The sequence below is a fragment of the Rhincodon typus genome, chromosome 4, assembly GCF_021869965.1.
Source record: "Rhincodon typus isolate 14 chromosome 4, sRhiTyp1.1, whole genome shotgun sequence".
Lineage (NCBI taxonomy): Eukaryota > Metazoa > Chordata > Chondrichthyes > Orectolobiformes > Rhincodontidae > Rhincodon > Rhincodon typus.
This window is the reverse complement of record NC_063335.1, coordinates 64,918,731-64,935,822: the sequence shown is the minus strand read 5'-3', so window position 1 is coordinate 64,935,822 and position 17,092 is coordinate 64,918,731. Positions and strand designations below refer to the sequence as shown.

The following is a 17,092-nucleotide window of genomic DNA, read 5'->3' as shown; positions in this document are numbered from 1 at the left end:
TAAAAAGTAGAACATGTTAGCTACAATCTCAAGGATCCCTGATGTCTGAGCTTATCTGCAGTCAAGCTTGTGAGAGATGAGAAATGTTTGGCCATTGCAGTTTCTTTCATCCTTGGGATGTCTGAAGAGAACGCTCATCTCTCAAATGGGTGTGACTTAACAAGGTCCAATGTTGAAAATTATGCTACAGCAGGCATTTTAACAATGAAAGTGAACATATATTAATAAAAGTACAAGATTATTTCCAAGAGATAGTAAGAACTGCTGATGCTGGAGTCAGAGATAACACAGTGGGGAGCTGGAGGAGCACAGATGGGACCCTTCTTCAGAAAAAAACCCGAAACATCAACTTTCCTGCTCCTCTGATGCTGCCTGGGCTGCTGTGCTCCTCCAGCTCCACACTGTGTTATCAAAGATTATTTCCAATATTGTTTTACATATTACACCTATTTACTTAAGAAAGTTTACGCCTTTCTCTCCTTCCTGCTAGGTCTACATGCTGGCCCAACTTTCACAGCTGGGATGGAGGCAGCCTGCTCTGTGGTTGACTTTGTTAGTCTGGAAGACTTGGATAGTAGTCCTGTGGTGTCTATGGACCTAGAGGACCCAAACTTGCTGACAGCCTCCAATCTAGAAACAGGGGCACCCTCCTTGGCTTGAACTCCTCATGGTTTGGGTTCACAGACAGGGAGGAGGTGGAGAAGCTAGATACATAAGAACTATTCTAAGAAGAAGCTTTTGTGCAGTTTGTCTTTCTTTCCTCCTCCCTATGGGTGCTTGCTTTCACCATCCTGTCACTCTGAGAGGAGGGAGAACCTGGAGTCCCTTACCCCCAGCTTGCCTTGCTTTTGATGCTGAGTACCAATGGCCAGAGGGATGATATGTCTGTCCATGTGTATATCTACATGCACAGAATGTACTAGACCTGGATCTCCATGCTGCTTGCAAACTTATCCAGGGACACAGCAGATGAATGCATGTTGGAGCCAGCACTGCACTGATATCTTTGATGGTCCCTTCCATCCAAGTTACTGAGTGTCTCTGATAAACATGCTTAATATTCACGTGCTTGTCCACACATTTTGTCAAAATCATTAATGGTTGAGATAAGAAGCTCATTTTCAGCTTGGGGCTGAGGGAATACCTGATCTCTAGCAGTCTTCTGAGTGTCAGTGACCTGGGGCATTTCTTCCTCAACATGTTGCAGAGACATGTCACTCATGTGTTCATCAGATTATGCTCCCAAGTCTAATCTAGAGAGTGCACATGTCAAGCTGAATGTCTCTCACAAGTGGAGGGTGCAGGTCAAAATATTGTCAATACATCCTTTGAGGGTACAGTGTCTTCCTCCTTCGAGGCAGACAAGGAGCTGAGGGTCTCTTCGTACCTGTTCACTGGGTGCTGCTAGTGCCTGTACATGAGAATACAGGGAATTAGTTGTCAAAGAGGGATAAAAGCTCTAAAAGATGAATAATGAGTTAGGTTTGGTATAATGGGAGAAGGGTATATAGCACAGAATATTGAAGTTCACTGGGTTGTTTGGCATTTGACGTCTCCCCATCCCCCAAGAGTGGTTATGGTCATTTCTGGGCTAGGGAATTAGCGGGTGAGGAGTATTATTTCCACCAACCCTCCCCTCCCTCCTTTAACTCCTGGTCTTAGATGTCTCAAACCAGTCATGGGCCAAAGTTTCCTGCAACAAAATGAATGATGGATGTGAACGCAATTATAGTTAATGGAAATGCATGGGAGCAGGAGAGGTGGCAAGGTGTCCCCATTGAGTGAATAGGAAGCACAGATTGTGAAATGGGAGGATGAGGTGTATAAGAGTTGTTCAATGGATATGATGCATAAAATGGTGCAAGTTATGGTCCATGAGCCTTGGTAAGTGATGTGTGCAGTAACACAGTTAGAGTAAGTGGTGGCGCTGTGAGTGTGAGGCAGCAGAGGGAAGATGGTGGCACTTACCCTTGCAGAGCACAGGATATAATTGATCTGTTTCTTGGGCTGCCAGGACTTACTTTTCATCTTGGCCACAGCAATGATCTAGACTGCTATTTGTGCCCAGATTGACTGTGCCTGGTGTCATGGTCTTCTGGGGCAGTCAGCTGGAAAAGGGCTGCTTCCATCTCCACTTACCCTGTCCACCAACACCTCAGATCACTGTTTTTGAAGCCATGTGTTGAATGGTGAGGGTTGAGCACTGCAATGGTGAGGGTCAGTTCCAGGATTGCAGCTTCTGAAACAGTGTTCGGCTTGGCTTTAAATATGATGCCAGAAGCATGAACACTAGAAAGTTCCAGCAATGGCAAGCAGTTCTGCCTCCCCAGCCATGTGATTCCCTAAGAAAGGGGTACAGGAGCCTGGTTGGATGGTTAATGAGGTGTAGAGCAGAAGACTGCATGAGAAAAGTTGCTCAAGCCATGGCAGTCTGGAAACAATGAATCTCACTCAACTAAATACTTCAACTGAAAATAGGAAAATTTCAACCATAGTCTAAAAACACACTCAACGGGGAATTAAAAAGCTGTAGGATACAGAATCATACAAATGTAGAAGGAGGTCATTTGGCCCTGTGTACCTGCACTGGCTTTTAAACAAGCATCATTAGTGCCAATCCTCATACCATTGCTATTTTGACCCAAAATTATCATCCATGCCCTCTTGAATGCCTCAAATGAATGTGCCTCCACTATATTTATAGGCAGTGCATTTCATAGCCTAACTACTCAATGGGTGAAAATTTATTTTTTCCCACATCACCCTTGATTCTTTTGCACATCACTTTAGATTAGGGCCCTTGTGTTCATTTTATGGGTGGGAACAGCTTCTCCCCATCTAATACATCCAGCCCCCTCACAATTTTTAGAACCTCTATCAAATCTCCTGTCAGCCTTCTTCTCTTCAAGGAAAACAGACCTAAATTCTTCAATCTATCTTCACAACTGAAATTTCTCATTCCTGGAATCGTTCTTGTATATAACATCTGCATCCTCTCCAATGCATTCATATCTTTCTTACAATGTGGTGCTCTCAACTGTACAAAACACTCCAGCTGAGGTCTAACTTGTACAATTTCAACATTACTTCCTTGCTGTTGAACTCATCGCCCCTATTAATAAAGCTGAGTTCACTGTATGCTTTATTAAATGCTTTCACCACTTGTCATGCCATTTTCAATGATCTTTGCATATGTACACGCATTTCTTCCAGCTCCTGCATCCCTTTTGAATTGTACTCCCTATTTTGTATTGTATTTCATGTTCTTCTTAACAAAGTGCACCCTCTCATGTTTCTCTACATTTACCATTACCTGCCCCCTATCTGCCCACTCTACCAACTTGAAATCGTCTCCTGTACACCATGATCTAGACCATTAATACATATCAAAAAAACCAAAGGTCTCAATACCTGGGGAACACCACTATAATCCTTCCTGCAATCTGAAAAATATCTACTGACCATTACTCCCTGTTTGCTATCACTCAGCCAATTTTGCATCCACATTGCTACTGACCCTTTTATACCACAACCTATTACTTTCCTCACAAATTTAAAGGCCATAAGCACTTTGCCAGCCAACACCTTGAGATGGACAATCATTGAATTTTGGCCTCATTTTCTTACATTGACTGACAGTTCTGAAAGCCACTTAACTAAGAACACCAAGCCTTTCTGGCCTCACTTGATTCCAACCCCACTCCATAACCCTCCTGGACACTAACTTACCCTTGCCAGTCACAAGCCTCCATACAATCTGCCATTCTTTTTGTTCCCTTCTCTTCCATAAAGTTGATCAAACAAAACCACTGGTCTTGCACACCATCGTGCAAAGTTGATTAGTGCAGATATTTAAGCAAACCTGAACTGGCCCTACAAAATTCTCATACCTTGCTGACTTTATCTTGAAGGTAGGATGCAATTTTAAAGTACTTGTCCATTGATGGCTTGCAAATGCTTTGCAATTATGAACCTGCCACAGGTAGTGTAATGCTCAACACATCATAAACATGCTGCTGACTTTATCCCTATATTTCAATGTGATGTTGGGGATTCAATCTTGCATTAAGTTAACTTGAATGCCACATTTCCCACCCTCATGTGTATACAAAATTCCACCAAGTTGTCTAGGTTCCTTTGTAGCTTTCTCCTTTCCGCATAGGTTCCAAGTCTCTTAATTTATTAACAATGGTAAATTTGGAGATATAACTTTGCTTCAACTGTTGAGGTTGGTTGGCTCGCCGAGCTGGTTTGTTGTTCCGCAGATGTTTCGTTACCGTGCTTGGTAACATCCTTAGTGCAGCCTCTGAAGAAGTGTCGGTGTGTTTTCCCGCCCGGCTTTTAAACTCTGGGGTCCGTTGCTATGGATTGCCTCACTTCCGGGTTTCCTCCATAGTGGAATGTATATGGGGTCGAGTTCAATGTGTTTATTAATAGCCTGCTTCGTGGAGTGCCATGCTTCCAGGAATTCTCGTGCTTGTCTCTGCCTAGCCTGTCCCAGGATCTTGGTGTTGTCCCAGTTGAAGTCGTGGTTCTCCTTGTCCATGTGGATTGAGATGAGTGAGTATTGGTCCTGTCTTTTTGTAGCCAGTTGGTGTTCATGTACTCTTGTTGTTAGTTTCCTTCCTGTTTGTCCGAAGTAGCGTTTCTCGCAGTATCTGCAGGGGATCTTGTAGATGACATTAGTCCTGTCCATGGCGGGGAATGGGTCTTTAGTTCAGGTGAGCACTTGTCTTAGGGTCGATGTGGGTTTGTGTGCCACTCTGATGCCCAGCAGTCGTAGAAGTCTTGTGGTGAGTTCTGACGTGTTCCTGATGTAGGGTAGTGTGATGAGTATGTCGGGGCGTGTAGAATCTTTCTGATGCTGTTCCTGTAGGCACCTCCTGACCCAGTTCTTTGGATATCCATTATTCTTGAACACTTGGAAGAGGTATTCCTCCTCCTCTTGGCGTAGTTCCATGTTGCTGCAGTGTGTTGTTGCCCTTTTAAATAGTGTTCGCACGCAGCTTCGTTTGTGTGTGCTGGGATGGTTACTATTGAAGTTCAATACCTGGTCTGTGTGTGTGGCTTTTCGGTGTACTTTCGTTTGCAGTTCCCCATTTGTCTTGCGCTCTACCATGATGTCCAGGAATGGGAGTTGTTTGTTCTTCTCCTCCTCTCTGGTGAATTTTATTCCGGTGAGGGTGTTGTTTATGAGTTTGTGTGTCTCTTCTAATTTGGTCCGTTTAATGATGACAAAGGTGTCGTCTATGTAGCGTATCCATAGTTTTGGTTGGATTTGCGGAAGGGCAGTCCTTTCCAATCTTTGCATCACTGCTTCTGCTATGAGTCCGGAGATAGGTGATCCCATGGGTGTCCTGTTGATTTGCTCGTATGTTTGGCTGTTGAAGGTGAAGTGAGTGGTCAGGCATAGGTCCAGTAGTTTAAACATGTTGTCCTTGGAGGTGGTTTCACTGGGGTCGTGTTCTTGTTCAAGTAGTGTTGTCATTGTTTCCCTTGCTAGTGGTATGTCTATTGACGTGAATAGGGCGGTGACATCAAACAATATCATGGTCTCTTCATCCTCTATCTTTCTGTCTTTGATGGAGTTGAAGAATTCTTGGGCTGAGTGGATGGAGTGGGGTGATTTGTTGACTAGGTGCTTGAGTCTTCTTTGTAGTTCTCTGGCTAATCTGTGCGATGGAGTGCCTGGTAGGGAGACTATGGGTCTGAGGGGGACTTCCGGTTTGTGCACTTTAGGGAGGCCATAGAATCGGGGTGTGTTGTTTCCTTCGGGTTTCATTCTTAAGAAGTCTGCTTTGTTGATCTGTCCTGTTTGTTTAAGTCTTTGTAGCGTGTATAGGATTTTGTTGCCTAGTTGTGGTGTCGGGTCAGTTTGTACTGGCCGGTACGTGTTCTCGTCGGCGAGCAGTGCTTGTGCTTTGGAGATGTAGTCCTTTTAATTCATTATCACTGTCATTCGCCCTTTGTCTGCAGGTAGTGTAGTGATGTTCTTGTCCTTCTTTAACCTGTCCAGGGCTTGTCTTTCCCATGTGTTGAGTGTGTTGAGTTCCCTCTCTCTGGTTAGTGTCGGGACTACCATCTGTCTTATAGTTTGTTGTGTTTCTTTGTTGATATTGTTGGTCTTGAGTGTGGCTTCCAGTGTAGCTAGCCATTCCGTTTTGTTGGCATCCCTGTAGTTGTAGTTCAGTCCCCGGGTGAGAACGGCTTTTTCCGCGACTGTCAGTTTCCAGTCGGAGAGGTTCCTTATCCATGTGTCAGTTCTGTTGTCGCTTTTGTGGGTAAGTGTGGTTAGCTTGTCTTGCAGGGTCTGTCTTTTCTTGGCTCTTGTGGTCAAGAGTACATGAACACCAACTGGCTACAAAAAGACAGGACCAATACTCACTCATCTCAATCCACATGGACAAGGAGAACCACGACTTCAACTGGGACAACACCAAGATCCTGGGACAGGCTAGGCAGAGACAAGCACGAGAATTCCTGGAAGCATGGCACTCCACGAAGCAGGCTATTAATAAACACATTGAACTCGACCCCATATACATTCCACTACGGAGGAAACCTGGAAGTGAGGCAATCCATCGCAACGGACCCCAGAGTTTAAAAGCCAGGCAGGAAAACACACCGACGCTTCATCAGAGGCTACACTAAGGATGTTACCAAGCACGGTAATGAAACGTCTGCGGGACAACAAACCAGCTCGGCGAGCCAACCAACTTCAACACCCACAACCCGAGCTACAAATCTACTCCAAAACCTTTGCTTCAACTGATTAATGTGCAATGATATATTTGCCTTGAAAGTGGTACAACATTCATTTACCAGAAAGATACTGAGGTGTAAAGGGTCAAATTATGATCCTTAGGAAATATTAATTGTCATTTCTGAATTCTAATTCTCTGTCTTTTGCCTTTCAACCATTTATAAAACATCACAAGCTGACCCCAACTTCTTGCTAACAATGTATTCAAGCAATCTTGTCAAATGAATTCTATCCATATATACAATACACATATACAGCCCCTTTCCATTAACCTTGTGACCTTTCAAAGTATTTATTTTACTTATCAACATTGCCAATTTTTGATCACGTCACACTGCTCACTATGTCTCTGATGATAAAATACGTGTAACTTCCCACAACTGATTGGTCATAGCAGTCCAGTTTCCCATTCCTTCACTTCTGGGGTAATCTTTACACACTGACTTTGTGGGAATTATCTGGGAAGTTTAAATTTCCAGTACCTTGAATCTGGTAGCCTCCAAAAACATCTCTAACTGTGAGCTAGAGTCAGAGACTTCAGAGGATTCCAACTTATTTATCAGGATATTTACGCAGGAAGAGCTAAAGGATTTACTACCAGTTCTAACTGTTTGGTAACTACAGAACTGTTTACCTATTACTCTCCATTGAAACATGCCCCACCCCCACCCCCATTTTCATCCCTGACTACCTCCACATCGACCATTTCCTCCGACCTGACTGACCACACCTGCAACCTGACACAACTGCCGGCTTGGCCCACCTGACTAAACTCCCAACCATACTTGGCCGGTCCCTATGACTTAAGTACCCTCCCAATCTAAATACTACCTGACCATACCACTCCTTCATACTGATCCAACAGCAATCCCCTGACACACCATCAACAACCCCTGACCTGACTACCTCCTCCCCTACCTGTTACCCTACACATGCCCCCATCTGCCATTCTAAACACTCACCTAGCCACATGCCACTCTACCTACTGACCCACTTTACACCATCACCTAATTACCTTGCACTCTTCTCTTGTACTCTTTCAAGCAGGCTTTGGACATTTAAATTGTGGCTACTTACTGGAATAAGACAGCTACTGTTGTAGAAGGGTTTCCATAAAGGCTTTTTTACATACTTCTGTTGGAGGATTCCCATGCTTAGAGACTTCGGCAGGATCCTCCAACTGAACACAAGCCCAGAAAAATCACAAATAAGTAACAGTGCAACTCTTTCTTAACTAATCTATGTTGGAAATAATGATTCAAACCTCAGTGTGAAGACTTGGGCCAATAGTTTCAATCTTCTTAATACTTAATTGCAGGAATGTCTCCTTATCTAATGCTAGATTTGGGCAAGAAGTCTGATAATTTATATGCAGTGGTGGGATTGCAAGAGGTGTAGTGAGGTAAAGCTGCATGTTAGCAATGATGTGTTTCAGGTGATATACAAACCCAGGTAAGGTATCTGAGAACAAGAAATTTACTTTTCTCAGGAAATTTAAAACAGCCAAATACAAAAATGAAAAATTGAAAACGAAAAGCTGAAGATGAGGTGGAATTTTAAACAGTTTTGACTAGGAATCAGATATTTAACTTTAAATTGTAAGCCCCTTGACAGTTTAATGTTAAACATTCAAAATATTTTATGTTGAAAATCAACAAGCTGTGACTGACCAAATGTGACCAATAATAAGTTAGCAAGAAAAAAAAACTTCTAAAAATCAATCAGAATGGAAAGGGAAGACGCTTATTGAAATAAACATAAGAAGCTGATGGCCTGGTCGTACTATCGCTACACTATTAATCCAGAGACCTGGATAATGTTCTGGGGACCCAGGCTTGAATGCTGCCATGGCAGATGGTGGGATTTGAATTCAATAAAAATAAAAATCATGAATTAAGAATCTACTGATGACCATGAAACCATTGTCCATTGTTGGAAAAACCCACCTGGTTCACTAATATCCTTCAGGGAAGGAAATCTGCCATCCTCACCTGGTCTGGCCTAGTCTAAATGTGACTCCAGACTCACAGTAATGTGGTTGACTCTCAATTGCCCGCTGAACTGGCCTAACAAACCATTAAGTTGTAGCAATTGCTACAAAGTTTCAAAGAAATGAAACTGGACAGATCACCCAGCATCGACCTAGGCACTGGAAAAGACAACGGCAGAAACAGCCCTGTTGACCCTGTAAAGTCCTCCTCACTAACATCTGGGGGCTAGTGTGAAAATTGGGAGAGCTGTCTCACACACTAGTCAAGCAACAGCCTGACATAGTCATACTCACAGAATCATACCTTGCAGACACCACCATCACCAATCCCTGTATATTGTCTGTCCCACCAGCAGGACTGACCCAGTAGAGGTGGCAGCACAGTGATATACAGTCAGAAGGCTGTTGCTCTGGGAATCCTCAACATTGACTCTGGATCCCGTAAAGCCTCATGGCTTCAGATTAAACATGTGCAAAGAAACCTCCTGCTGATTACCATGTACCATCCTCCCTCAGCTGATGAATCAGTACTCCTCCATGTTGAACAACACTTAGAGGAAGCACTGAAGATGGGGTAAGGGCACAAAATTGCTCTGGGTGGGGGATTTGAATGTCCACCACCAAGAGTGGTTTGGCAGCAGTACTACTGATCGAGCTGGTCGGGTCCTAAAGGACATAGCTGCTAGAATGAGTCTGTTGCAGGTGATGAGGGAACCAACAAGAGGGCAAAACATACTTGACCTCATCCTTTTCCAATCTGCCAGCTGCAGATGCATCTGTCCATGACAGAGGCAATGGTCTAGTGGTGTTATCGCTGGATTGTTAATCCAGTGACCCAAATAACGTTCTGGGGACCCGGGTTTGAATCCCGCCATGGCAGAATTTGAATTCTGGTGGAATTTGAATTCAACAAAAAATATCTGGAAGTAAGAATCTAATGATGACCATGAATCCATTGTCGATTGTCAGGAAAAACCCATCTGGTTCACTAATGCCCTTTAGGGAAGGAAACTGCCATCCTTACTTGGTCTGGCCTACATGTGACTCCAGACCCACAGCAATGTGGTTGACTCTGAACTGCCCTCTGGGCAATTACAGATGGGCAATGAATGCTGCCAAGTCAGCGACGCCCTCATCCCATGAATGAATAAAAAAAAAGTACCAGTAAGAGTGACCACTGCACAGTCCTTGTGGAGACGAAGTTCCGCCTTCAGATTGAGAATAATGTCCATCGTGTTGTGTGGCACTATCACTGTGCTAAATGGGACACACTTCAAACAAATCTAATAACTTAACACTGGACATCCATGAGATGCTGTGGGCCATCAACAGCAGCTGAACTATACTCCAGAAAAATCTGCAACCATCATTACCATCAAGACAGGGGATCAACCCTGGTTCAATGGAGAGTGTAGGAGGGCATGCGAGGTCAAGCACCAGGCATACCTGCAGATGAGGTGTCAAGCTGGTGAAGCCACCAAACAGGATTGCTCGCTTGCCAAACAGCATAAGCAGCAAACGATAGACAGAGCTAAGCACTCCCACAACCAATGGATCAGATCTAAGCTCTGCAGTGCTGCTGCATCCAGTCGTGAATAGTGGTGAATGATTAAACAACTCACTGGAGGAGGAGGCTCCACAAATATCCCTATCCTCAATGCTGGAAGAACCCAGCGCACCAGTGCAAGAGATAAGGCTGAAGCTTTTGCAACAAGCTTCAGCCAAAGTGCCGAGTGGATGATCCATCTTGGCCTCCTCCAGTGGTCCTCAGCAATACAGATACCAGTCTTCAGCCAGTTCGATTCACTCCACGTGATATCAAGAAACAGTTCAAGGCACTGGATACTGAAAAGGCTACACGCCCTGACAACATTCCGGCAATAGTACTGAACACTTGTGGTCCAGAACTTGCTGCTCCCCTAGCCAAGCTGTTCCAGTACAGTTACAACACTGGCATCTACCTGACAATATGGAAAACTGCCCAAGTACGTCCTGTACATAAAAAGCAGGACAAATCCAACCTAGCCAATTATCGTCCCATCAGTCTACTGTTTATTATTAGTAAAGTGATGGAAGGTGTCATCAACAGTGCTATCAAGTAGCATCTGCCCAGCAATGACCTGTTCACTTCTGCCCAGTTTGGGTTCTGCCAGGGCTTCTCGGGTTCTGCCAAGGCTACTCAGCTCCTGACCTCATTACAGCCTTGGTTCAAACACAGACAAAAGGGCTGAAATCCAGACGTGAGGTGAGAGTGACAGCCTTTGATATCAAGGCTGCATTTGACCGAGTGTGGCATCAAGGAGCCCTAGCAAAACCGGAATCAATGGGTATCAGGGGGCAAACGCTCCGGTGTTTGGAGTCATACCTGACACATAGGAAGATGGTCGTGGTTGTTGGAGGTCAGTCATCTCAGCTCCAGGACATCCCTGCAGGATTTCCTTAGGGTAGTGTCCTAGACCCAACCATCGTCAGCTGCTTCATCAATGACCTTCCCTCCATCATAAGGTCAAAAGTGGGAATGTTCACTGATGATTACACAATGTTCAGCACCATTTGCGACTCCTCAGACATTGAAGTAGTCCATGTCCTAATGCAACAAGATGTGGACAGTATCCAGGCTTGGGCTGACAAGTGGCAAGTAATATTCGTGCCACACAAATGCCAGGCTATGACCATTACCAATAAGACACAATCTAACCACCGCCCCTTGACATTCAATGGTGTTACTATCACTGAATTGCCCACTATCAACATCTTGGGAATTATCTTTGATCAAAAACTCAACTGGACTCACCACATAAATGCAGTGCCTACAACAGCAGGTCACAGGTTAGGAATACTGTGGCAAGTAACTCACCTCCTGACACCTGAAAGCCTGTCCACCATCTACAAGGCACAGGTCAGGATTTGATGGAATACTCCGCACTTACCTGAAAGAGTGGAGGCTCAACAACACTCAACAAGCTGGACACCATCCAGGACAAAGCAGCCTGCTTGATTAGCACTGCATCCACAAGCATCCACTCCCTCCACCACTCAGTAGCAGCAGTGTGTACTATCTACAAGATGCATTGCAGAAATTTGCCAAAGATCCTCAGACAGCACCTTCCATACCTACGATCACTTCCAACTGCAAGGACAAGGGCAGCAGATATATGGGAACATCATCACCTCCAAGTTCCTCTCCAAGTCACCATCCTGACTTGGAAATATATTGTCGTTCCTTCATTGTTGTTGGGTCCAAATCCTAGAATTCCCTCTTTAATGGCATTGTGGGTCAACCGAAAGCAGGTAGACTGCAGCGGTTCAATAAAGCAGCTCACCACCACCTTCTCAAGTGTAATTAGGGACTGGAAATAAATGCTGGCTAGCCAGAGGCAGTTACATCCCACAAAATGAATAAATAGAAAAAATAGTGAAAGTGGCATTTTTAACTACTCTAGGTTGTTGCTTCTTATTTTAACCTGTTTATTCCCTTTTCCTGAAGATAAATGGCTATTGAGCGGATTGCCAAATTTCTATATTATGTTGTTTATTACAGCTTTCTGGGGCTAGCTGAATTATCCAGAAGGTCTTTTCTTTGCATTATTTGTTTGCTTGTGCATGAAAGTGCATGACTATTTAATTTTAAGATTTGTTGTGATTTAAATTATTATTCACGCCTTAATTTTGATCTCAGGTATAGATGAAATTTCTGCATAAAAGGCCATAATATATTTCTGTAGCTGGGCACTCATCATAGAATCATGGAATCCCTACAGTGTGGAAACAGGCCCTTCCGCCCAACAAGTCCACACCGACCCTCGGAGCATCCCGCCCAGACCCATCCCCCTATAACCCACACACCCCTGAACACTACAGGCAATTTAGCATGGCCAATCCACTTAACCTGCACATCTTTGGACTTTGGGAGGAGACCGGAGCACCCAGAGGAAACCCACGCAGATGCGGGGAGAATGTGCAACCTCCACACGGACAGTCGCCCGAGGGTGGAATCGAACCCGGGTCCCTGGTGCTGTGAGGCTGCAGTGCTAACCTACTGACTTAGATCAAAAACTCTTAAAGTCGAATAATGTGCAATCTTTGAAAATGACTCGTTCTTTTAGGCGTGTGAAGTTTAAGACTGGTGCATGAACAAGTGAGTCATCTGAGAAATGAATGGCGCAGTAGAAATAATCTGATCCTATTATCATTTTCCAAAGTCTACAAACAAATCTATACAGAAATCCATCTGAGTACAGTTCTTACTGCCTGGCATGAATTGCACACCCTTCTCGATTGTGCTACCCATTCTGATATCATAGACATCCAATTTGAATGTTGTGTATCATTATTACTCATTGCCAACTGTTTAATCAATGTTCTCATCCTTCTAATCCATCCTTGCCAAAGGCTCTTGCCCACTATGAGGCTGTCTCCCTCTCCAGGGTGCTGAACAGCACATTTGTGTAGGCTAGAGACTTCTCACAATTTTCTCCTTTTATCACAAATTCTACTCACAGCTTGGTCTTCAACTACTTGTATTGGCAAAGGGACCTTTTTTTTGATATATATGTAAAAGCTCGCATCATTGAATCAAACGATTGATAAGAGATAGAAGTCACAAATGATGGGCCTCTAAGGAATCTAACTTAGAAGTTATTTATCAGGAGGTATTTTTCTCTTCCTAGGGTAATGTTTTAAGTGACTGTTCTGAACAGAAAGTATTTTTTAACCACAATATAACTAATATTCCAATTTCTTCATTAGTGATTAGTAAAATTCACTCCTCTACTATTGACTTGACATCAAAATTAAGTTCCAACCTCACAGAAAGCATACTAATTGTACACCTATGATTATACCTTTTATCAAGTTTGTTCATGATAATTTTGTAAAGCTGAGAATTTGGTAATGATATAATTTTTGTCAATGTCTGGATTGTGGATGCCAAAACACTCTTCGAGCTCTTAGTTAAAAAGGATAACTTTTAAACAAACATTTCTCAAATTAGTTAAACAGCGAAACAAAATAACTCTTTTGATTATCTAACATGCTCACTGCATATTAAGTACACTAAGTAATAATGACTTACCTTCGGTGGGAATTACGATTGCTATTCACATGCCCTCTTCCTGTACAGCCTGGGGTTGGACACCTGAGCACATTCTCATGCATAGCAAGGACTGAATATAGAAAGAGATGCAACAAAACATGTCCATGTCAGTAATAGTGCTGGTTCATTTCACTGTTTTCTACTTAAGTGTAGATCTGCATGTACTAACCATTCACCTTCACGTGTGTTCTGCTCAAAGGCAGGTGCTTAGCTTATTGTTTGTTGCAGTTTCATCATGCTTTTGTCAAAAGTGGTTTGACTCTGCCTTCCAGGGCTAGGGCAAGCAAGCAGATCCCAAGGCTATCTCAGATGGAACAAGAATTGAACCTGCGTTGTTGGTACTAATCTAAACCATACACTAGTCAGCTAGCCAAATGAGATAACCAGCCCAGACACCAACCATAATATTCATAGTAAGAAACTTACATTTGATATATTGTACATAAGAAGACCTGCTCAATATAGGAAGGCAAAGATGCAAATTGAAACATTGGATTCTCTTGTTTGATGGTAATTTTATGCAAGACTAATATTCAAATTTCTTTATTTTGTGTGAAAAATTCTAACATTGGCTGGTGCATTGCCCCATTCCCATTGACAGTCTTGTGATATTTGTCCAATGAACCATTCACCACAAATGTATCTCACACATATGTGTTAGCCAGATCATTCACTACACAGCAACGACACTAAGCATAATCTGGTCACCACAACTTGTGTGAGATGTATGTCAAAGTTGGGATGGGATCTTATATATGTCATGAAATCTTGATATAAAAAGGACCTCATCAGTGAATTGACAGTTGCCAGACAAATATAACTGCCATTCATATTCTCAAGAAGCTCCTCAAAATAACATAACTGTCACTATTTGGGAAAATGTTAAAAGGGTAATAAACCGCAAAGTTACTGAAGATTAAAAAAACTACAGCCATAATTTTACACCTCTTCTAATTTTATTGATTTCTATTGATTTCAATGCAGGGAGATAATGCAGCAAAGCTACAGTCAAAGATGTCATTTGTGACTACGTTTAGGGCTCATTACATTCTGTGCCAGGAACAGAAAACTGAAGAAATTCTAACATTACACTACAGGATGGACAGAGAAGTATTTGAGATGTTATGATATAATCAAGCACTTTGTGCAGAAATAAATGTTTCAGATGCTACAATCACAACATAGTTGTGAACAAGAGATAACAAGGTGTAGAGCTGGATGAACACAGCAGGCCAAGCAGCATCAGAGGAGCAGGAAGGCTGACGTTTTGGGCCTAGACCCTTCTTCAGAAGTTCAGAATGAGCAGGATGATGGTACTTTTATATGGGAGGGTAAGGAAGGTATTAAGGAGATGGGACCTGTTACAACTTTAGCCAGCATGGGGCAAAGAAAGGGAACCGGGTAGTCAGCAATTTAGCATGAATAAGATTTTGTAGTAGAATGTATATCCAATGCAATGGATGAACTTCCGCACAGCATGGAGTGGACATGGGGAAAACAGTCAAAGAAAGGTCCAGGAGTTCAGACTGACAGCTTGGATGTGCAGCTGTATGATTTGTTTGTTAAACAAAGCAAAATGAGAGAGAATTCAATGGTCACTGACAAAATGGTTGCAATCAAAGGCAAAGAAATGCACAAACTCTTCAAAACTGTTGTTGGAGCTGTGGCAGAGGAAATTATGGATAAGGATTTAAAGAGACAGTTTGTGCCTTGTTTATTGTCTCTTCTGGAGAATGTTACAGTAGTAGACAGTTTTGACAAAAGGCAAGTAAAACCTGATGGAGCTTTATGAATCTAGCAATGCCTAGTGATGGATATTTAAACCAGTCCTGTGTCTGATACCCTAAAATCTGCACCTCTGAAATTGGGAGAGAAGTTGGGGAATATGTTGCAGGGATGACCAGGATTGGGAGAGTAGCAGTTGTGCCAGAGATAAAGGCATCAAAGTTGAGGGTGAGAGAGCGGTTGTGTAGATCTATGACTACAGAAGTTTCATGGGAAATAGAGAGCTGAAGGTGATTTATTTGGCACTTTGAAAGTGCACCTTTAAGTGACAATGTTGAGACTTTTTCTCCGGAGCAGGTGCAGTAGAAAGTGGAATGTAAGGACTTGAAGAGATGCGGGTGGTAAGCATTACAAGAAATAGGAGGTAGTAAGGCCTTTCACCATTTGAGCCTATTTGTTATTCATTAAGGTCATGGCTGACTTCATACCTTGGCTTCACCTCTTGCACCAAGATGCCTCAATATCTTTTGTACCAAAAAAATTAATCATTTCTTGTTTGAATATACTCAACAAATAAGCATCCACAATTATATGGGGTAGAGCTTTCCAAGGATTTCAAAACTTTGAGTGAAGAAATTTCTCTCCATTTCAGACCAAACCTCTTACTCTGTGATTACATTCCCTGGTGCTATGTTACCTGTCAGGAGAATCATCTTCCCAACATCTACCCTGTAAAATTATTTTAAGAATGTATGTATTCCAACGAGGTAGCATCTTGTTTTTCTAAATACCAGGTAATATAAGTGCAATCTGTTCAGTCTCTTCTCATTAGACAATCCTCTCATTCCATAAAGCTATGTAAATATACTTATATTTAAGTAAGTAGATAGTAAATTTACTATTAAATTTACTAGTAAATATTTGTATAATTCTTCAAAAGCAAACATCTCCTTTCTGAGCTAAGGAGACTAAAACTATACATATGTATTTCACGTTTGGTTTCACCAAGGTCCAATGTCATTCCAGAGATACTTTTTAACTTTTATAGACTCATGTCATTGTTATCATATAGAATTATATCCTGCTTATTGAGTCTATGTCAGCTCTCTGTACAACCATTCTGTCAACCCATTTCCTGGTTCTAGTCCCAAAGCCCTGTAAATTTAGTTCACACAAATACCCATTCAATTATATCTTGAAATAATTAATTCTTTTTCATTTCCACCATCGTTATAGGCAGCAAGTTCCAAGCCATTGCTATTCACCGTGTAAAAAAAAGTTTCTCCTCACATTCCCCCTGTGTTTCTTGACAAATCTGTGTCCCCTTGTCCTTATACCATCGATTCATGAGAAATCTTTTCTTTAACTACCTTACCTAAATCTGTTACAATCCTGTGCATCTCTACCAAAACTCCCCTCAATCTTGTTTGCTCCAAACTTCTTCAAATTAATCTTAACCCTAACTGTATAGCTGAACTCTGTCAACTCTGGAACCATTCTTGTAAATTGCCTTTCCAAA

At 42.6% G+C, this 17,092-nt stretch overlaps 1 protein-coding gene across 1 annotated transcript in view; it reads right to left on the bottom strand.

The window, feature by feature from the left end:
* st18 (ST18 C2H2C-type zinc finger transcription factor) overlaps window positions 1–17,092 on the bottom strand; it is a 153,511-nt gene that overhangs the window by 69,395 nt on the left and 67,024 nt on the right. Inside the window, exon 7 of the mRNA XM_048596120.1 lies at window positions 13,828–13,918. Coding sequence (XP_048452077.1) covers window positions 13,828–13,918 — 91 coding nt within the window. The remainder of the gene's footprint in view (window positions 1–13,827; window positions 13,919–17,092) is intronic.